The following is a 22,656-nucleotide window of genomic DNA, read 5'->3' on the forward strand; positions in this document are numbered from 1 at the left end:
TTTGGACCACTGTAACACACTCTATGTGGGGCTGTCTTTGGAAACTGTTTGGAAACTTCAGCAAGTCCAAAATGCTGTGGCTAGAATCTTGAGTGAAGCCAGTTTTAGGGAGTGTATAATTCCTGTATTGAAAAGCTTTACTGGCTACTGGCTTGTTTCTGAGCAAAATTCAAAGTGCTGGTTATGACCTTTGAAGCCCTACATGGCTTTGGTCCAGATTATTTGAAAGAATAATGCTTCAAACCCCAGTTCCTCATCACTTGAATAACATCACTGGAATCAAGTAGAGTGGTGAAAAGCAAGAGTTTAGCCCATCCTAGGAGAACATAAAAGAAGCACTGACACCCTTTTCTCTTTCAACGTTTGTTTGAGAGAGAGCACCTAGATCTGCTGCCACTTGCACCATTTTCCTGTCAGAAATTCAAAAAAAAAAATGAAAAGCGGTGCTGCAGCAGAGAGAGTAGAAGAATGCTGGTGCTTCTTTTAGGTTCTCCTGGGATGGATTAAGAGTAGAGGTGCAGCACTTACCTTGCCCTTTGGATAAGTCAACCCAAGTTTTTGAGGTCAATTTTAAAGTAAAATTTCTAGACTTATACATGAATATACATAGTAAATGATACTACGGTATATGTGGAGACTGATTCCGAAATTAAGCCAAGTAGATCAGAATTCTCTTTCCAATAATTTGTCGAGAAAGCCCAAATCAGGATCCTCTCTCACATCTTTCATTATGTTTAGATCCATCTGTAAACCTGCTTCATGAATATAATTGCCACCAAGAATCACTGAACAGAGATTATTCTGTATGCAAATGGCAATTTCTCACAGTCCATGTGAGAATTATCCATAAATTCACACAGCTCATAAGAACATTTTCTTCCTCCCTAGGAGCACTCTTTTAAAATAAAAATATCCCAGATGTTTTCTTTATTATACTAAGAACCTCACAGATCATCCAAATAAATAATCAATTTCCTTTGTGGTTGTTGAAGAGAATAGGAAGTACCCAGCTTTGCTTTCATCTGAATTCTTGAAGAATACAAATGTCTTCTCCCTCTTCACTCACAGTAAAATAGCAAAGTGCTTATTGGTATCTTTTAAGGAAACTAAGGCCCGAGACAGACGGGCAGAAAGAGGTGTGCTTTCTCTGATTCTAGGGTTTGGAAGCGTGCACCAACTGCACGCTTCCACACCCTAGTCCATACGGACAACACCATAGTGACGGCTTCCCGTCCACACTGGGGCCACTATGGTGATGCAAGCGTGGCTCCATGCCCATATATCGGGGCACCACACTTGCATCATTTATGTGCCACAGTGCACTAATGACGCAATGATGATGGTGCCCACACACGCCAAAAAGAACCATTTTTCCCCAGGTTCTTTTTGGAGCGAAAGGGAACCTGTGTGGTTTGGCTGCTGCAGGCTCCCTTGGGAGCTAAAACGGACTGCTCCAGCCCGCCTTTTTGGGGTGGTCTGTCGAACCCCTAAATTTACCAGAGATTTAAACTAAGATAGATGTAGCCTTCAAAACTCATAACAATATTGCATATTCAGTCCAGAGATAGTGTGATTTATTGTTTTGAGGGCTCTAATAGAACTACAGAAGGCGGGGCTTGAATCTCCATCTTCAGCCATGCAAACTCTTGCCTGACCTTCAAGAAGTCACACTCTCTGTCTTAGGGGAAGGCAATGACATGTTTTGAATAAATCTCACCAAGAACACCCTATGACTATGCCAACTTGAACATGACAAGAACAAATGGAATTATATTTTGTATTTCATGTACAGATTATGGAGTTCTATAACGATACAAGTGTTACACTTTTTCCTGGTTCACACAGTGGTGGTGAGAGAAGGATAGTGCACCAGTAGAATGCAGGCTCTGTGATTTCCCTCTTTTTCATACACACACACACACACACACACACACAGCATGCTAGTTTAAGTAAGTGTTATAAGAATACATTAAATACTGGACATTTTTCTTTAAGTTAAAAAAACAACATATCCACTAAGGTGTGCTGCTAAAATGTGCATCAACTTCCAATTTGAGTCTGCATTGTCAAGTGAAAGCCATGTCTTCCATCATAAGTAAAAAGCTTTTATCAATCTGTCAGCTCCCTATTAGTGCCCCATCTATTATGATTTATTAATAGCAGGAACATTTGCAGGAAAGTACATAGTACTATGGAAGAGAGAATAAAATCAGCCTTCTAGGTCTTTTTATGGAAACTACCATTCTGATTATCCTGATTTTGTTTAACTATGAAAATATAAAAGACAACTATTTTAAGTCTAAGGAAACAGACTGCAATTACTATTCTAAGATAGCAGTCTTATACAGACTTAGCTGACAATGAGTCCTGTTGAAAAAGGTAGGACTCACTTTGCAGAAGATATGTACAAAATTGCACTTTACAACTAAATGCTTAAACTACCATATGAGGGTAAACAAAATGAAACTTAATTCAGATGACAGAGGATGGTCATCTGAAAAACAGACTGAGGAACTGTGATACAGCCTGGGGTTACTCTCCCTCTGAAATCTCAGACTCATAGCTTGGGTGTGCTCCCACATTCAGTTCTGGGCCTTGATGTCCACATTTCAGCAGCAGCCAGGAATGCATTTGTACAATTAGGGTTGTGAAAAAGCTGTGTATATTCCTACAGAAGTCAGATCTGGCTAGGGTGACACATATCTTGATTGTTTCCTTTTGGAAACTATTTGGATATTTCAGTGGGTCCAAAATCCTGCAGGTAGAATGCTGACTGTGGTGCATTGCAGGGATCATACAAATCTCTTTTGAAACTGCTTTACTACCTCAATTTTATATTTGGGTGCAATTGAAAGTGCTGGTTATGATACTATAAAGTCCCCTTATGTTTAGATCCAAACTATCTGAAAGAAAACATCTCCCTACTTGAGGCTGTTAGTGCCTTAAGATCCCTGAGGAAGACCTTTTTCTCAATTCCACCACTCGTCTATCCTGTCCAGTGAGAACACGGGAGACAGCCTTCTCAATAGCTGTTTCCAGACTACAGAATTCTCTTCTATAAAAGGCTAGCATGCCCCACCCTCTGTTTTCCTGGAAGTGGAAAACCTTTCTATTCAAACAGGCATTTTAATTTTTGATTATCCAGTTTTTAACTTTTTCTTGTTTCACCATTTTCAAAAGCTACCTTGGATCCCATGCTGAGAAAAAAGCAGGATATAAAACAAATAAGTAAACAATGGCACGTTTCAGATGCGCCAATAGTACGTGCTTGGCATTTACTAGGGTTACGAAAGGGCGTCCTTTCCGGACGCCCTAACCCTAGTACGTGCCGAGCATGTACAAAATGGTGGCGCCCTATACATATGGACGCCGTCATTTTGATGTGCCGGACGCCCCCTGCACTTGCGACATCACGAGTGCACCATTTGCACACTCGTGTGTTGCAACCGCAATGCAAAAAGAAGCCGCTGGAGGCTGAGGTTTCCCAGTGGTGGAAATGGAGGCGGTGGCAGACCACCCTTTTTGGCGGTCTGTAAACCACCAATCTTACTAGGGAAAAAGCCTCACTAAGCTCAGAAGCACTTACTTTCAAATAATGATGCATAGTTTACAATGCATTCTACGCATTGTTATTTCAAAAGGCAAGGTCATACATATTTGCAGCAAAAAGTCTTCAGGCCAGAAGGACTTCCAAATTTTGTTTTGAGGTCAGTTTAACAGCAACCTAACCAAAACCATCCTAAATCAGATTGGTTAAAGTTTGCCAGTTTCATAACCTACATTTTACCAGCACAATCTTTCACTCTTTTTGCCTAGGAGATCATTCACTGTGAAATAGTAAACTGAAATCCAATGTCCATTATAAAAAAAACACACAAAATAGCATAAGATATTATAACAGGACTCAAGTACATCTGGAAATGGTATCCACTGATTGGTAGAATCTCTTCCTAATCTCTGATGAGTGACTCTTCATAATTACCATTGTAGGACATGCACTCTGACTCTACTCAAAGATAATTTATGAGATGAATCCAACTGAAATTATTCATACTTTAAGTCAAGTTGAAATCACTGGGACAAGCTAGTTTAATTGAGTGGAGCTAAAGAGCCACTAACATACTTTGGATCCAATTTCATGTGGTCCTGAGTTCAGCCTTGTAACAGATACCAAGGCTAAGCCCCTGCCATAAAAATCCATATATTTAGAGAGGTAGGCTTAATTTTGACTGCGCTGATAAACTTGTGCCCAAACTTTAAGCTTCACAGGATTGAAAACTTGTTCCTATCAAACAGACAGCAAAACAAACATACATCCCATTTTCTTCTGGTTAAACTTAACGTAACATGCCTCATAGGAATAAAGCATAGGAATAACCCTTTTTAAAGAATATTACATTATGCAATGAAACCTACCATGGTCTAACATGGTCAGTGAAGATACAGGTTTACTCTCACAGCAACAACTAGTCATAGTCAAATACCGTAAAGATTAGGCCATCTCACCCCAAATACCTAGATTAAAAGGAATTTGAAATGTGGTTAAAGTTACCTTTTGATATTCCTTGATATTGACTAGGTTGAAAGAAAATATGTGATCTTTTGCTCCAACATAGAGTCTACTCCGCTCCTCATCCAAAAGGAATGTGTGGTAACTGGAACTATTGACAAGTCCATGGAAAGTGACTATATTGTTGGATTCATACATTTCTGTGGAAAGAAACACAAGATATGTTTAGTTAGTAATTGAATAAACAAAGAACTTGGTCCTAGATAGACCAACAAATAACATGCACAACTTGATGCTACTTAGACACCTTTTCTCAGAATATTATGTGGAACTGTACATCTTGTTGCCATATTAAAATTATTGTTTTAGATTTTTTGTCTTGATTCATTTTTATGCTATTGTTTTATATTTTATGTTTTTTTATTTTTACTTCTGTTTTACAGAAGGTTTACAGTTCATAGTAAGTTCTCTTGTGTACTTCACTGGAAAAGCAGATAGTAACTATTATTAGTAGATGATGATGATTGATGGTTATGATGATGGTCGAATGATGACGGATTGGACCCGGATTCATTAGTGATGTTTTACACCTGCCTAAAATTAATAGGATGATATTCATAAGTAATTCAAGTTGTGCTGATGTCAATAGAACTAAAGTATAGCTAATTTAGTCCTGATTTGACACAGCCATAATAGATTAATAAATTCATGAGACAATTTTACACACAAAATAAAATGCTGAGGTCTAGCATTATGGCTCCCTTTATTTATAGCATCTGTGTGCTTTATGCAATGAATTCACCATACCTCTAAATCCAATGTGAAAGTCAGGAAAAGACACGATGCAAACTTCTTTTCACCATTTATAAACTGTCACCTCCCCTCGGGGAAAAATGTTCCCAACGAGGATTGCACCTCTCCTCCCCTCCTCTCCAAAAGCATGAATTAAACTAGTTAGGGGTCATTCTATCAAAGGGTTTATTCAAAGCAGACGTTATTCCATCAGAATTATCTAAAGCAGCCCTAGGGGAAAATGGATGGAAACAACGGAAGAAAGGTCATGGTAAGAAATTAAAAAATTGCAAGATCCGATAGCTTGATTTGCCATTTGTCAGTATGAATATAATTTTAGGAATAAATGTAAACAAATGTTCAGAGTATCCTTAAAACATACACTTTGGGTAAAAGAAAACACAATGGCAGTATTCAAGATAACAAAAATATACAGAATTATTTGTTGGCCTCAGTGGCATCACTAGAGTTGGTTTTACTTAGTGCAGTGAGACATCAACTGCCAAACTGCTTTGCTGCTGATGCCATGCAGGACTCTCAAGGCTCTACTGCCTCACCCCATTCCTCCTCCAGAGTCCTGCATGGTGGATACTGCATGAAACTCTGAAGGCTCTGCCACCACTCCCCACTTTTGGACTCCTTCAGATTGAGAGCTCCATGTTTGCCACCGCCCCACCTTCAGCATCCGGCATGGCACCAGCCACATGAGACTGAAGGCTCCACCACTGCTCCCCTCCAAGAATCCTTCAGACTGAGGGTTCCACCACTGTCCCTGCCCTGCCTTCAGAGTCCTGCATGGTGGCTGCCAGGTGGGACACTGAAAGCAACACCCCCCCCCCGGCCCCAGCAGCTGCCATGAGGGGGACAACAATGTAGCCTCCAGAAGGCCTGTTTAGGGTCCAGCACAGCTGCTGGGCAAATGGTAAAGTACCCTTTTTCACTTGCCCAGTAGACGTGCCAATCCCTCTGGGTCTACAACCCCACTGAGTGGCACTCCCCTCTGGGCACCCCTCTAATAATGCCATTGGGTATTCTATATTATACTTTTACTGAAAAACAAAAATGCACAGATATTGCTAGAACTGACTATGCATATTGCATATTTAACTCTGCTCAGTCCAAGAGGTAGGTGCCAGAATTAGGCAGGGTCACTGAGGAGGTTCTCAGCCATTGCAATATCTCCTCAGTTGGGGTCCTTAGTGCCATCACACTTTTATAATATCTCCTCCACATTTTACTTTGTGGTGGTAGATGACCACAAAAAGAAGTGCCTGTGCTGCTAGCCACAGTACTCATCATTTTTCACACACACACACACACACACACCCAGCAAGCAGGGTGGGCAATTGGGTCTTCTTTAAGTGAAAAACAATTCAAATATCCAAACAAAAGAGAGAAGCACATAGTACAATAAACATATAGGTTATTCTGTTAACAATAAAAGCTTCCAGCATGGCTTCTAGAAACCCAGGTACAACCTTGAATTTTGAGACATGTTCCTGGCTCTATTCTTTTCTATTTGGGTGATTTTTATGAAGAAGAAGAAGAAGAAGAAGAAGAAGAAGAAGAAGAAGAAGAAGAAGAAGAAGAAGAAGAGAAGCCACCACCCTTATATGTATAAAAATATTTTGAAAACATAGTAAACAACCATTGTCCTCACTGACAAGGATATTCCAAGGACAGCTCAGAATATCCTTGCGTTGACGCTGACCAAGCCTATGCCCATTACCCGGCCCTTTGTTTCTGCACCAGGGCAGCTGCCTGCATAAGTGTCCCACTGAGCTGCCTGGTGTGTCCAGCATTACCACAAGTCACTTGCTTTTGTGGCCAGAATGAGGCACCCAGTGATGATCACATGGGTGGGTGTCTTGTTCTGGCCTCAGTGTGAGTGACTGGTGATGGTGGAGGACACACTGGGCAGGATGCTGGATATCAGCCAGACTGTTCACATCAGAACTGGGGTTTGGGTTGTGTGCCACCCAAACAGAATGCCACCAGAATGGGTGTGGGGAGTGGGCCTTTTGGCCCATGCAGTTAAGCCATTGCCATTATCTTGTTTGTTACGGGTGGACATATTCAGTTAACAGTCTGATTCTAGAGTGCAGGTTCTCTGTATTATCAGCATGAATTTTTTTTAGAAAAAATTCCAAATGTATTTCAGTTTCAAAAACACTAGACCAGCATCAACAACAAAAATATTCAAAGAGGCTTAGGATATGAGTTGACAGAAAAACATGTATAAAGAGACAGTTAGCAGGCAATTCCATTGAGGTAGTTATCTGGATGGCATGGTGTGTCACCAGTTAGGATGACCACAATAGTTCACTGAGGAAGTATTTCACCTTGTGTCAGGGTCAAGCAGAAAGTATTCTTCCATAAGTAAGCAGGTCCTGACAGTGGTCTGGGCAAATGTGAGGTAGTGGAAACATTGTTCTCTATATTGGTCATGTTCTCTACAAAAGGAAACCAATATCTTTCAAATGTGGGCCTGTCTTTTTCTTCTCTTATCTGATGCAATAGGTCACTTTCTCCATTAGAGCTAAGCTCCAAATTTTATTATACCAAATGATCTAATTAGGTTGGTCCTTCTGAGAGCCCTGGGAATTGACAATTGCTCAGTAAAGCCAACCAGTGACACTAAGCCTGAGTTCCATATTTTGTCCACTACTCCACGTCCCAATGGTATGTTGACTCTCTTTCAGATTTCACTCTTTTTTTTCCTTTATAGCATAACCATGCAATCAATTACTGTTCTAGCATCCATGAAGGGCAACTGAAGAGCACAGCAATGGCATTGGTTTAATCAATGCAAATGCAATCGTCTTCCTCCCCAATTTAATTAGTTTCAGCACATTTGTTATATAACCCTCTTTTACTGCTCTGAAGTACTAAGGGACAGCATCAAGGGACAGCTGAAATACTAAGAGAAGGACATATATTTGGACAAACAGAGATGCCCTTTCAGGATTACAAAAGAAACATTGAATGCCTTTTAATACAGCCAATGGAATTAATACTAATTTTCTACATGTGAAGCTGTAGACATGCTCATTTTGAGGATGGAGACATGCTGTGAGCATGACTTAGACAAACAATAACCACCTGTTTGCTTCATCATTCTCTTGATTCCTGCATGCTTTCTCCAATTATTTTACTTACAGTGATGGAAACTGTACTCTAGCATTTGTAGCAATTAGACAAGGGCTGTTTCTTGAAAAAATGGTTTAGATATCATTTCCCTCCCTGCTGCATGCTTTCAACAAACTTTTTCATTTTCTCTTAAACCTCTCTCTTTCTGTGGTCACCATACCATGGACAACATGATTATTTCAAAAACATTACAGAAGAAGAAAATGCCAAGTAAAGTTTTTATTGGGTTGATTAACCTGCCTTTTAGCCCAGTACCTTGTTTATATGCTTAATTTTCATACTTATGCAATTACAATATACAATTAGAAGTAAATACCATTGAATTCCATAGGATTCACTGCTAGGTAGTCATATATAACATTGCACACTACACCTACAATCCTATGTGGATTTGAGGGAGGGGAAATCCCTTTGAACACAATGGGACATTTATGTGTGTGTGTGTGTGTGTGTGTATAACATTTTTTTACTGTATTGCAAATGCCATTAATCAAAGATAATATTTTGTTAATTTTCTACGTATTCTACTATAGAATCTCAGTAGCTTTCTACAAGTCACAGTGAATATTTAGTCTTTTTTAAATGTTGGACTACATTTTCCATCATCCCAAGCAGTCACAATCAGTAACTAGGAATAATGGGAATACAAACTGTGGAGACGCAAAGATGGGAAAAGCTGGCATTAATACTAGCTGATGTTTTCCAAAGGGAATGTTTCCAAAGATGTGCTTCAGTCATCATGTTCACGAGGGGCCAAACATAGACAGAATAATTTATATAATCACAGAACTGTATAAGATCAAAACACCATCTGTTAAAAGCCTCTCCCACTCGCAAATCAGTACAGTCTAAAATTCACAACAGAAACAATACCACTTTGTGCCACAAACAGGGAACAGATATAGCTAAATTGTGCTTTGCCAATGCACCAATTTTCCCTTCTCCAGTTTCCAGGCCTTTGTTTTAGTGCTAGTCTTTCAGCTGGGCATTCTTTATTATCTGTAGGCGCTGAGCTGGATTAACAAATTGTTATTTTGCCTGAAGATTAGATCTTGCTTCTGTAGGTGTAAATTAGACATCATCACTTCTCTGGCCATTTACTTAACTCAAAGAAAAGAAGCTTTACAGGGGACTAAGAGGTTTATACTATTCTGTCTCCTCTTCCCCTCCACCACTCTTTCCATAGCCTCCAACACGTTACAGATGAAAACATTCTTATGTATTTGTAACATCCCATTTTATTTTTTAACCAATATTCATTTCCAGACACTCCTGAATCTCACAGATATTTCAAAGATTTCCCCACAATGGTTGCACACTGGCCAAAACAACTGGTCTTGAACTGGATACTGAAGCAAGGGTGTATTACACTTTCACATCGAATATTTAACTCTGTATGTGGTTGCTGGTTTTGTGTGTGTGCTTTTTAAAAATTATAACCTGACTTGATCCTATCATGGAACTCACATAAATTAAAAGCTAAACTCTGTCACTATAATAAAATCATGGGACTCACATAAATTAAAAGCTAAACTCTGTCACTATAATAAAATGTTAAAAACAATTAAGTAGGCTGCCCTATTAAAATTGCATTAATTTAAAATTAGTTTCAAAGCATAATGAGAATAAGTCAGTAACCACATTAGAAAAACTTTCCTTATTGACCAATTAATTGCCAAATGCCTGTCTGAAAGTGCTGCTTAATAAGGGTCTAGTCTCAAGCATTACGATGGTGAGTGCATGCACCAGGCTGAATCTGGTGCAGTGCTGCATTATTGAGCACATGGGTCAGCTAGGTCAACACTACATTGGCACTGCTTGTCTGTCCCCCATTTTAATATTTACTGCTGCTGCTTCCTGACAGGTAGGAGCTCTGTGTAAAGCCTTCTCAGTGTGCCACTGCTTCTGCTGAGATCAGAAACTGCCACCTGGAAATTTGATCAAGAAATCCAGGCCCACAATTCTCTCATCAGAAGTGGTAGTCCACCCTTCAAGCTTTACTTGGAACTCCTGCCTGCGAGGAAGAGGCGGTGATGCCTCCAAAAACAGGCCATCCCCCTTTCCTGCATGGCTCAGCACAGGGAAGGGTGATGGAATGGCTCTTGGTGTGGCTACAACTTGATAGGACTTAATCACACCTGATCCAGCTGTACTCATGGCAAAACAACTCGAGATCACTCCAGGCTTTCCAGGACACACCAGCAACTTCCTTGACTTTTCTTAGTTTAGAGCAAAGTCAGGTAAAGGGTAGAAAAAGACAGATCCTCCCTGGAAGTAGCCGCACATTGTCAAGATTGCCAGCACCAGCTTCGGGGTGAGTACAGTATTTTTCGCAAGCCCAAAATAAAAAAGTTATTGGAGAGTGTACTCCCTCCATCCTAGGTAAGGCTAATTCAATTTGGCTTTCATTGTTGCTGTTGTTTTAACCTAGCATACCACTGAAAATTAGATTTCACTCATGCTATTACAACAAGAAAGAAAGAAGGAAGGAAGGAAGGAAAGAAAGAAAGAAAGAAATGGTTTGTGAGAGATTTTTGTATGCATAGCCATAAAACTTTACTTACTCTAAAAATAAATCTTAATAAAAATTTAATGGACTATTTAATTTCATAATAGATGAGGTCATAATTATTAAAGAAAAGCTTCATATTACATCATCTATATGTATAGAACTTAACAAATGATGAGTTACTATTCCAAGGATGAATATAACAGAGGAAGGAGAGTGAAATTAAGATGGGGCCAGAGTGGAAGGAAAGCAGGGCACTGGCAGTTTGTGTCTGTGCACTCAGGTTTACATAGTGTTACAAACGTGCCTGCTACATCTCTTTCTCTCCTTCATCCCTCCCTGGCACATAACCACACACTCAACATAGTAACTCAAGTTTCAGAGAAGGAGTCCAAAATCTAAAGACTTCTGGTATGTGTGCAACAACATTTCACTTCCCACCCCACAAGCATACTAGAGATAGATACCAACCAACAGGGATTGTCTTTTCTCAATTAAGACTTGCATCTAAGTCTGCCTTGGTGATACTCATATGTGGAGATGCACTGGATAAAGCCTGGAACCTCTGGGTAAAATCAGGATTGATGCCCGAGACAAAAATGGTCAGCTGCAGGGTACAATATGGCCCAGCAGCTGTCACTGATGTTTCACACTGGAATGTGATATGAAGGAAGAATGATTGGAGAAAGAGCCAAACAGAAAACAGATTTTAGACCCCCATCCTAAGATCTGATTCTTGAGAAGGTTTAAAACATGTAACCTCTGGACAAATCCTGAAGCTAATAATTTAGGTGGGAGTTATGCTCTCTGTGCTCTGCACTACACTCTGAAGATGTAAAATTCATCTGGATAATCATCTCATCAGTCATCTAATAAATATAGTGGGGGATAGGCCCTTTGCAGCTGTGCAATCCATACTGTGCAATCCTTGCTTTCATCCTACTTTATCATCACAACTGCCTGTCATATAATTACTGAAAAGAGGAGTAGAAGGAGGCAGCCACCACCACCAAGGAATCTTTCAGATTAAAAAGTTAGAATCAAAGGTTTTAAAAGATCCCTTTGCATACTGATTTTCCAGACTAATAGGGCTGGGCTTTGAAGAGGGGGAGGCATTCCTACCTAAGATTATATATAAATTGTTCACTTTTAAAACCAGCAGCCACAAGTAACGAACCATTTACCACTAGTATCTGTTTAGAACTGACTTTTTTGGATTAATCGTGAGCAAAGGAATAATGAGCACTGGAATGTAGTATGCTTCATGGTTGTCACAAAAATAACAAAGCTCTAATAGAAAAAATATTATTGAAACATGTGAAGTATAAAGTCAAAAAGTAAAAGTTAGAGCTGCTATAATCCTAGTCTGCCTATAAAAATCTAACTGATAAAAATACAGTAAACAACTAGCAAGGCTTGCCAGAAATTCTTCCACAACGCATGAAATTTGGATTCTTTGGAACATTCATCTACTCTTCACATCTTTTGTCATTTGAATGAAGGCATTTTGCTACTCACCTTCAAGAATGTGAGCTGACCTTCATATGTTTAAAACTTGCTCATTGTATTTACTGTATTTATATTCTGTCTTTCCACCAAGAAGCCCAAGGAAGCACACATTAGGAAGATGAATTTATCTTCAAAATTTCTCATCTTCCTCAGGAGAGGCATGCATGACTCCAGCCTTGTGAGAGTTCTCACCTCCAGTGCAAGAACAAGACTAAAGCAACTTTGCTTTTTTAAAATCAAGGTTTCTATGATTTGTACAGAAATGTTTCTGTGCAAAACAAGTGTCTTCTTTCTTTATGAAGCAAAGCATATATATATCTATATATATCTATACACACACACACACACACACAAATACAGCCAGTATAGAAGTGTTGGCTGTTTGATCAAGAAGATATAAAAAACAATCCATCCAATGCTTTGAAAATCCTTCCAAGACACCAGCTATTGCACAGATCAAAGCAGCAGATGTTTAGAATGCAACTGGCACAGTGTATGCTATTTGTCCCACCAATGGCACTATCCTTCCATGTTAGTGGGATTGTGCACTCCTGTGAGGCAGGAATCTATGCTGATGGCAGCAGTGCCAGACAGGCTTTTGATGAGGAGTCAGACTAAGGAGATTATCACTTGAGGGCTATTTACACTTTAATAACATTCTAACATTATTTAGCAAGAATGATACAGTGCCAAAATTACAACACTTATTTTCACACAGTGTCACAATAACAGGGCATTAATGAAAAGTAAAATAACACTTTTACATTCTGCATGTTGAAAGAAGGAGTTGTGATTGGCAAGAAAAAAACAGGTAATCTCTTGCCATTAAGGAACTCTTCTGTGACTCACAAGTGTGACACAGGAAGTTATTCTGCTGAATGACACACTGGGGGACTGGGGGGTTCAATTTATTTTCAGATGGTTTAATGATGAATTCACAGTGGCACTATTGAAATGTGATTGCCTTTTACACATTCATGATACTGCTAATGAAGTGCTATTGGCAAGCCATTAACACTTTTTTGTTATTAATGAGAACTTGCACTTACACAATACTTCGATTTTGGGACAAGTTGGCAGTTTGGGAGTACTCCTGGACTTGTCGCTACACTTGTCATCTCCAGTGGATGCGACAGCCAGGAGTGCTTGGTACCAACTTTGGTTGATACACCAATTGCGCCCCTACCTGGACCAAAAGGACCTGGAAGCAGTGGTACATGCACTGATAATCTCTCGTCTTGATTTCTGCAGCATGCTCAACATGGAGCTATCCTTGTACCAAGTTCAGAAGCTTCAACCGGTTCAAAATGCAGCAGCCAGATTGGTCACCGGTTTGTCCAGGTTTGACCATATAACACCTATCCTAAAATCTCTTCACTGGCTGCCGATTAGCTTCTAATGCAAGGTGTTGGTTATTACCTTTAAAGCACTGCATGGCTTGGGCCCGAGCTACTTGTGGGAATGCCTCTCCCTACACAATCTGCCCCACACTCTCAGAATAACTGGGAAGAATGTGTTAGAAGATCAATCAACTAGGCTCATATCAACTTCCCAGAGAGCCTTCACAGCAGCTGCTCTGAAATTGTGGAACGGTCTTCCGGAAGAGATCTGTCTTGTTACCTCCTTGGAGGCATTTAAGAAGGAACTTAAGATAGATCTCTTCAGGTGAGCTTACCCTCCTGACCTTATGTAAGAGACACCTTCAGACCATTTTATGAATTTACTGCATTACCACTTGATGATGAGTTAGCTTTTAAGATTAACTGTATTTTATTGATTTTTTGTATTTTATTATTGATGTATGTGTTTTAGCAGACTGTAATCTGGCCTCTATCCATCTGGGAGAGGTGGGAAAATATAATAATAATAATAATAATAATAATAATAATAATAATAATATATGGTATGTGCACGAAATTGTGTGAAAATCGTTCTGTGATCATGCAAACATGACGAGATCATAGCTCTTTTCTCCCATTTCTTATCCCCATGTGATAATCTTCCAAATGTACCAAACAGCTACCAGGTAGCAGCAGTAGTGGGCGAGACATTGGTGGAAGATATTTCAGAGATGGCAGAAGTGGCACCATATCTAACTCTTGTTAGTACTGCACAAGAGGCTGCACGAAAAACACCTTCTGAAAGTATTTTACAACAAAAAGCTTATGACAAGACAATCTAAATTGAAATAAGAAATAGATATTCCCTGATCAGATGGCACTCAATGAGCTACTTGGGTACAGTAGAGGACAACTATGAGTAGCACTTTGGCTACTGCCGTGACTGGACTTAAGCCAAAAGAATGTTTAGCTGTTGATGTGCTCAAAGGTGGAAGGAAAATCCAAAACTGCACAACACATACTATGAGAAGCATGTATCTGAGGAACCTAGATGTAGCAAAACTAGAAATGGGATGTACTGTATAGGCATTGCAGTACTTGGAGTGAGCGAGCTAAAGTATTCTTATTCTTTTCCTCCATATACTTGCTCCAGTGTATGGCAAACTCAAGCATAGAGTTTGCCATAGGCCAAATGAAATGCTCTTTCTTGCTTTCTTTTCCATAATTTGTTGAGCTAAAGTGACAACTAGAGAGTGAGGAAGCAGAATTTAACCTGGTGGTACATTGCTTTGAACAGTTCAGATATAGGAATAGACAGATATTTGGAAATATTGTCAAGTCACTGCATATTCTTGTTGGTTTGAACAGTGTCACTGTTTCAAGAAAGAAAAAAAGTTGCACCTGCCTGAGAATCTATTTAGACAACCCAAAAGCTCAAGTGGACTTGAAGTGAACCAGAATATTTTTATTTATGCTGTGCTGTCTTCTTAATATGACACACTGTGTATTATACAAGTGTAAAGGTCCCAAGGATTACCACATTAATGTATTTTTACAAATATTTCACAGATGATCTAAGCAGACATGATGGCACCAGTCATGTTTGTTTATTCACATGCCTGCTCTATTCATGTGTATAGAGCAGGACTACAGGCTAGTTTTAACATCAAGCAGGGTGCACAGATGAGAAGAAATAAAGCTTCCATCCTCATCTCTCATGTTCTATTTGCTCTCTGCAGGCAATACCAAAACATGTATTCTCTACAGATGAGGATGAGAAGTGGAAGCAAGCACAACAGCGCCATTCTCCCTGCCAATATTGTCATCAACCACCATGTGTAGAGGGCATATTCCCTTAGTATGATCCTTCTTTGTTTATGAAGACTTTTGGTGATTGAAGACCCTGATTTTCCAGTGTCATAGTCACAGCCACTAGCTTTCAGTCTCTATCCACCCAAAGTCCATACCAAGTCAGCAAACAGGAATAACCAGGGGTAGAACTGGAATCTCATGTACAATCATTGTACATGTAGAATTTCTTGATTTTTCATGAGTAAGTTCAATGTACTTTTGACTCTACATATACACTGACACTGGGAGCAACATGAACTTTCAACATGCAAATGACATACGCTGGTCATGGGCACCAAGGGGGCTAACTATTTCAAATTTTATTTTTTTGTGGGGTTTTTGGTCTATGTGGCCATGTTCTATAACATTATATTCCTATTTCAAATTTTCCTTTTAATTAAACATCGCCCCACCGCAGCTGGTCCAATACATTTTGCTATCTGAGGCAAAGGGCAAGATGATGACCATTCGTTCCATGTACAGAATCCCACATTCAACCTTACTCAATATTGGCAGTGCTGGTATTCCACCCACACCTTAAGGCAACATGTCATTTAAGTATTGTAGGACACGTATCCCTAAGTTTAGCAGGGATACAGTTCTTTGCTAATTTCATTTGCAAAGGAAGCAATGAGCAATTGTAGCAATTTTATTCCTGCTGTAAGAAAGTCCTTGAAAATTTTGCAACTTGCCTCACTTGCCTCGAAGACAATTTCTTTGTCCAAAAGGTGGAAGAGGCAACAAGGGGATCAGCTATTTTGGATCTGATCCTAACCAATAGGGATGACCTAGTTAATGGAGTGCAAGTGGTGGGATCCTTATGTAGGAGTGATCATGTTCTCCTGGAGTTTGAAAAGAAGCCAGGCATAGTCAGACACACATTCTAGACTTTAGGAAAGCTGATTTTAGTAAACTTAGAGAAATACTGGGGGTGATCCCATGGTCGGGAATACTAAAAGAGAAGGAAGTTCAAGATGGATGAGAGTTTCTCAAAGGGGAGATACTGAAGGCACAATTTCAAGCAGTTCCAATGAGGAAGAAAAATGGGAGATGTCTCAAGAAACCAGGATGGATGACTAAGGAACTTTCAATTGAGCTAAGTTTTAAACAGAACATGTAAAAGAAATGGAAAAACAGGGAAATCACCAAAGAGGAATTAAACAAATATCGAGCACATGTAATGGTAAAGTCAGAAAAGCTAAAGGACAGAATGAACTCAGGCTTGCTAGAGAGGTTAAGAACAACAAAAAGGGCTTTTTTTGGATATGTCTGCAGTAAAAGGAAGAAGAAGGAAATGGTAGAGCCACTGCGTGGAGAAGATAGCAAAATGCTAACAGAAGACAGAGAAAAGGCAGAACTACTCAACACATTCTTTGCCTCAGTCTTCTCAGAAAAGGAAAAGGGTGCTCAACCTGAGGGAAATGGAGCAGAGGACAGAATAGGCAAATTTCAGCACAGAATAATTAAAGAGATAGTACAGGAATATCTGGTTAATCTAAACAAATATAAATCTCCAGGACCAGACGAACTGCATCCAAGGGTATTAAAAGAACTGGCAAATGTAATATCAGAGCCATTGGCAATAATCTTTGAGAACTCCTGGAGAACAGAAGAAGTCCCAGCAGACTGGAGGAGGGCAAAAGTTGTCCTCATATTCAAAAAGGGGAAAAAAGGGGATCCCAACAATTCTCATCCAGTTAGTCTGACATCAATACCAGGAAAGATTCTAGAGCAGGTCTGTGAACATCTAGAAGGCAATTCCATAATCACAAAATGTAAACATGGGTTTCAGAGAAACAAGTCATGCCAGAGTAATCTTATTTCTTTCTTTGATAACATTACCAGCTTGGTAGATGAAGGGAATGCTGTGGATATAGTATATCTTGATTTCAGTAAGGCCTTTGACAAGGTTTCCCATGATATTCTTGCAAACAAGCTAGTGAAATGTGGGCTAGACAACATAACTGTTACATGGATTTGTAATTGGTTGACTGGCCAAAACCAAAGGTTGCTCAACAATGGCTCCTTTTCATCCTGGAGAGAAGTGACCAGTGGGGTCCCACAGGGCTCTGTCCTGGGCCCAGTGCTATTCAACATCTTTATCAATGACTTGGAGGACAAAATTGAGGTATACTTATCAAATTTGCAGATGACACCAAATTAGGAGGAGTAGCAAATACTCCTGAGGACAGGATCAAAATTCAGAATGACCTTAATAGATTAGAAAGCTAACAAAATGAATTTCAACATGGAGAAATGTAAGGTACTACACTTAGGGCGGAAAAATGAAATGAACAGATATAGAATGAGGCTTAATGAAACTACGTGTGAAAGGGATCTGGGAGTCCAAGTAGACCACAAATTGAACATGAGTCAACAGTGCGATGCGGCAGCTAACAAGGCCAATGCGATTATAGGCTGCATCAATAAAAGTATAGTGTCTAGATCAAGGGAAGTAATAGTGCCACTGTATTCTGTTTTGGTCAGGCCCCACCTGAAATACTGTGTTCAGTTGTGGGCACCACAATTAAAAAAGGACATTGAGAAACTGGAGCGTGTCTAAAGGAGGGTGACCAAAATGGTGAAGGGTCTAGAAACCATGTCCTATGAGGAATGACTTAGGGAGCTGGGGATGTTTAGCCTGGAGAAGAGAAGGTTAAGGGGTGATATGATAGCCCTGTTTAAATACTTGAAGGGATGTCATATTAAGGAGAGAGCAAGCTTGTTTTCTGCTGCTCCAGAGAACAGGACCCAGAACAATGGATGCAAGCTACAAGAGAAGAGATTCCTCCTCAACATTAGTGGGAACTTCCTGACAGTAAGGGCTGTTTGACAGTGGAACAAACTCCCTCAGAATGTAGTGGAGTCTCCTTCCTTAGAGGTTTTAAACAGAGGCTGGAGGGCCATCTGTCGGGGATGCTTTGATTTAGGTTTCCTGCATGGCAGGGGGTTGGGCTGGATGGCCCTTGCGGTCTCTTCCAGCTCTATGATTCTGTGATTCTAATTTCAAAAGACTACTCAGAGTTGAGGACTTTTTCTGTATAAAAAATTGCACCTTTTGTGTTGGAAACAACATTTTCTGTAAAGAAAATATTTCTGCACAAAAACAGTCTGTTCCCTGAGCAGAAAAATGCTTTTCCATGCAAAACAATTTGCAAATTTTGTGCAGAATAAGTCCATCAAAGTTATTCATAAGTCCAGGATTCTCTTCATCAGGGTTTCTTGACAAATGACAAACACATTTTAACTTTTTTTCCCCCAATTATTAATTAATATTCCTTCCTTTCTTGACCCTCACTCTAAGAGAAAAGGAAAAGTCATAGGGCTCAAAAGAGGCAGCTGGGGAAAGGGCTCTACTTCTTCTTCAGGGGTTTGCTTTACTGTTTCTATAAACCCATGTGTTTAATCCTGATTAATTTTTGTTTGTTGTTGTTGATGTTGTGAAATAGTAAAGCAACCATTGTAACAATATTTTCAAATAAGCAGCAACAGCAGAAAACAGCAGAAAACTCATCCAAATAATAACTATCCCCTTTGCCATGGCACGCACTTTCAGTACCAACCATCAGATATTCTACTTTTCCCAACTCTGCCACCTCTCTATTGCACCACTTATTCCAAAGAGCAATTAATACCATGCCTTTTTATAGCCTTTCTGGGGCAACTAAAAGCCATTCTGCTTATATTTGAATGCACCAAATGCTTTGATGATGCCACCACAAACATTAATTGATCATTAATGTGACTCAGAGGATTGTTACAACTCTTAATATATAAACTTACTAGCAAGTTACAACAAGGAAAAAGAGCTACTGTAACTCTAAAGCCAAATTAAGTTTTACATTTAATGAGAATGATTTTTTTTTTAAAAAAGGAGTACATTAAAATGTATTTAAGGACTGTGGTGATGACTTTTTATTATTATTTAGCTAATATGAGTAATATACGTCTTTCTGGAATCTCAATCATACACTCAGAGCAGAATTCTCTCTTTCTTTCTCTCTCTCTCCCTTCCCCAAATGGTGATTTGTTTCATATATATATATATGAGAGAGAGAGAGAGAGAGAGTGGACCTGGATGAAATACACATGCTCAACACTCTGTAAGAGTCATTTCCCAAGTCCAACCAGTGACAGCGGCCACCACTCATCTTACATGTAGGTAAATCACTGTCCTCAGTAAACCAGCTGGTTTAGATGGCTCACATCCAGGTTCTCTCCCCAGAGTATATGGTTGTGACTTCATACTTCCCCTTTCAAGACCTTGCTATCAGCGCCATTTCCTAGGTTACAGTCTGGTTCAACAATACCCACTCTGCTCTCTGATCACATATCCAGCACTTTGAGAAAGTGTCCCTTTTAATTATATTGAAGGCCAGCTGAGATTTACATCTTCCAGGTCATCCAGTGGCGTCTGTATATTCTCGGTTATAGCAAGAGAGAATTTGGATGAATGTCAGGGCTGGAAAGACTGAAAGCATGGCAGAGTCTAGAGGAGCCCTTTGCAAAGCGGTCTGCTCTGCTCTGTTAATACACTTGACTTGCAGTTCACAAAAGAACTGTATTGTTTTGGGGCTTTTTTCCACAATCACAGACCTCCCTTGAACAGAATAAGATGCCAAGCTTCAAGCACTGAGCCCCAACTTGATTCTTTGTTAAGAAAAATTTGGCACACCAAGATACCACAAAAAATCAATGATGCGACAGGGTGCAAAATTCAAACCAGAGATCATGGACAGTTAAGCCTGTGGGCTTAGGGAGACTATCTTCTATATACGGTTTAACCACAAACTTCCTGCATCATGCACATTATGGCTCTTAAAGAAGTTCAAGCTGGAATATTTTCCTTTCTTTTTTGAGTCTGTAAATGATCAACATTTATTATTTCTTTTTCCCAAATAATTTCCCCCCTGTATTTTAACCAAAATGTTTCTCAACACAGCTGACAATAATAAAATTCAGATTAAAAACAAAATCTTGATTAAAAGACCAATGAATTAAAACAAAACAGGATAGATTCAGCAGGCCACCTACACACAGAAACAATCATCAGACTATATGCACATCAAATGCTGGTTGCAACCTGAGGGGAACAAATTGCCCCATATTCTTTTACACACAGTGAAAGCCAAAACATATGAGGAGCAAATTTATGTGATGTTTCTATTCCTTGATTGCACCTCTTCAGATTATGAAAAGGAAGAGCAGACAATGTATGGTTTCTTTTCTTTCTTTTTCTTTAAAATAAAAACCACATACATCTCTCCCCACAAAGAACCAACATGTTCTAGGTTAGCCTTCTTCCTGTTATGATAGCATTTTCACCTTTTTGCATCCTGGATTTTTTTTTTAATAACTGACATTATTCCTCTCTGTTTATGCAGTTGAAAGTGGTAATGTCCACAAATAATTTTCCTTAACTATTTAACATGTGAGGATGAATAATTATGGCAGGTTTTTCCCTATGGCAGTATATTAATTTTCTTCCATACAATTCCCTCTGTATTTGAACTTTCTGAAGTTTGGCAAAAGAATTATTTTGTGATGAATCGCATGTGGGGTTTTTGTATCCAAAACCTGTTTCCTGCAAAGAAATATCTGGGGTGAGACAGATGGGCCAAATAAAGGGGTTTCCAACTGCTTTGAAGGTGGGGCATTTAGATGGATGCATGCCTCTAGAGCGGGCAGACACTGGACTGAAGACATGCTCCTGGGCTAAAATCTGGAGCAAACAGAACTCTGAGACTCAATTCTGGGGAAAGAGTGTGATATAAATAAATATAACAACAACAACAACCTAGGATAGTTCATCTCAGCACAAAGATGGGCATCTTCACACCTGCATATAAATGCCCTGGCATAAGTGTGGGGTTGTGGCAAAGTGAAAGTGCGACAACTCCAATGGATGTAATTATAATATACACAAACTATACAGTTCAACAGGGGGGCATGGGGTGAAGGAGGTGAAGGGGGCATGTGGGAGTGGCTCCATGATCGTGCTTTGCCAATGTATCACTTGCACACCAATGCACAGATGACCTGTACAGACAGAGCACCACATGTGCAATTGTGTGACCAATCAAAGGTGCAGCTATCCAATGGCATGCCATCTAAATAGGCAGTGGGAAGTAGTTGGGGGTTGCCGGTGGTGTGCTTGTGCAACAGTGTGCATACATGGTGGGGAGGCAACAAAAGAAATTACCCAATATAATTTTGCCAATGTATCACTTGCACACCAACCAGGCTGTGTTCATTTGGTCAGGCATTCACATTCAGCCTATCTTGGGAGTGGACTATGTGGGCAGCGGGATTTCAACCTGCTTTGTGAAAAAGCAAAATAGAGCCACGTTTCCCTGCCCATCTGCTCCAGCCCACTGTCTCTTGCACCAGAAACCATGTTTTTCACAACAAAATAATTCCTTCAGATGTGTTCCTGCATGGCAGGGGGTTAGATTGGATGGCCCTTGTGGTCTCCTCCGGCTCTATGATTCTATGATTTCCGGACATTCATGTATCAAGAGAAAATTGTGGAAAATTCTTGCTTATCTGTTATTCTTCCTGACAGGGTTCCCAATTTTTGAACAAATAATTATAAATTTTCTTTCCATTCCCACTATATACCATTAGCCTTGCAATAGCAAGCCTGCCATACATTATTATTATTATTATTATTATTATTATTAACCTTTATTTATAAAGCGCTGTAAATTTACACAGCGCTCTACATACAATCTTTTTAATTGGACGGTTCCCTGCCCTCAGGCTTACAATCTAAAAAGACACGACACGAAAGGAGAAGGGAATGGTGGAGGGGAAGGGGATGAGGGCCAGCAGTTCTTCTCTACCTCCGAGGCCTGGACCAAGATACCTCTTAACCACTGAATAAAAGACCGTAAGTTTCAGCCTATAAGTTCAAAAGTACGTGCTGAACTGTTACCAGCCTAGTCTTAGGCCATGTTCACATGGGCCAAATATTACATGCTCCCCGAGTCCTC

General features: G+C 39.7%; 1 protein-coding gene across 2 annotated transcripts in view; it reads right to left on the bottom strand.

Moving 5' to 3' along the window:
* The window catches only part of LOC149312620 (semaphorin-3A), a 221,756-nt gene that overhangs the window by 130,346 nt on the left and 68,754 nt on the right, over window positions 1-22,656 (bottom strand). For both annotated transcript variants that reach the window (XM_089525014.1, XM_089525015.1), the window contains exon 2: window positions 4,553-4,710. In XM_089525014.1, coding sequence (XP_089381140.1) covers window positions 4,553-4,710 — 158 coding nt within the window. The remainder of the gene's footprint in view (window positions 1-4,552; window positions 4,711-22,656) is intronic.

The sequence above is a fragment of the Sceloporus occidentalis genome, unplaced genomic scaffold (genome assembly GCF_023333645.1).
Source record: "Sceloporus occidentalis isolate IW3139 unplaced genomic scaffold, rSceOcc1.0.p SCAF_5, whole genome shotgun sequence".
NCBI lineage: Eukaryota > Metazoa > Chordata > Lepidosauria > Squamata > Phrynosomatidae > Sceloporus > Sceloporus occidentalis.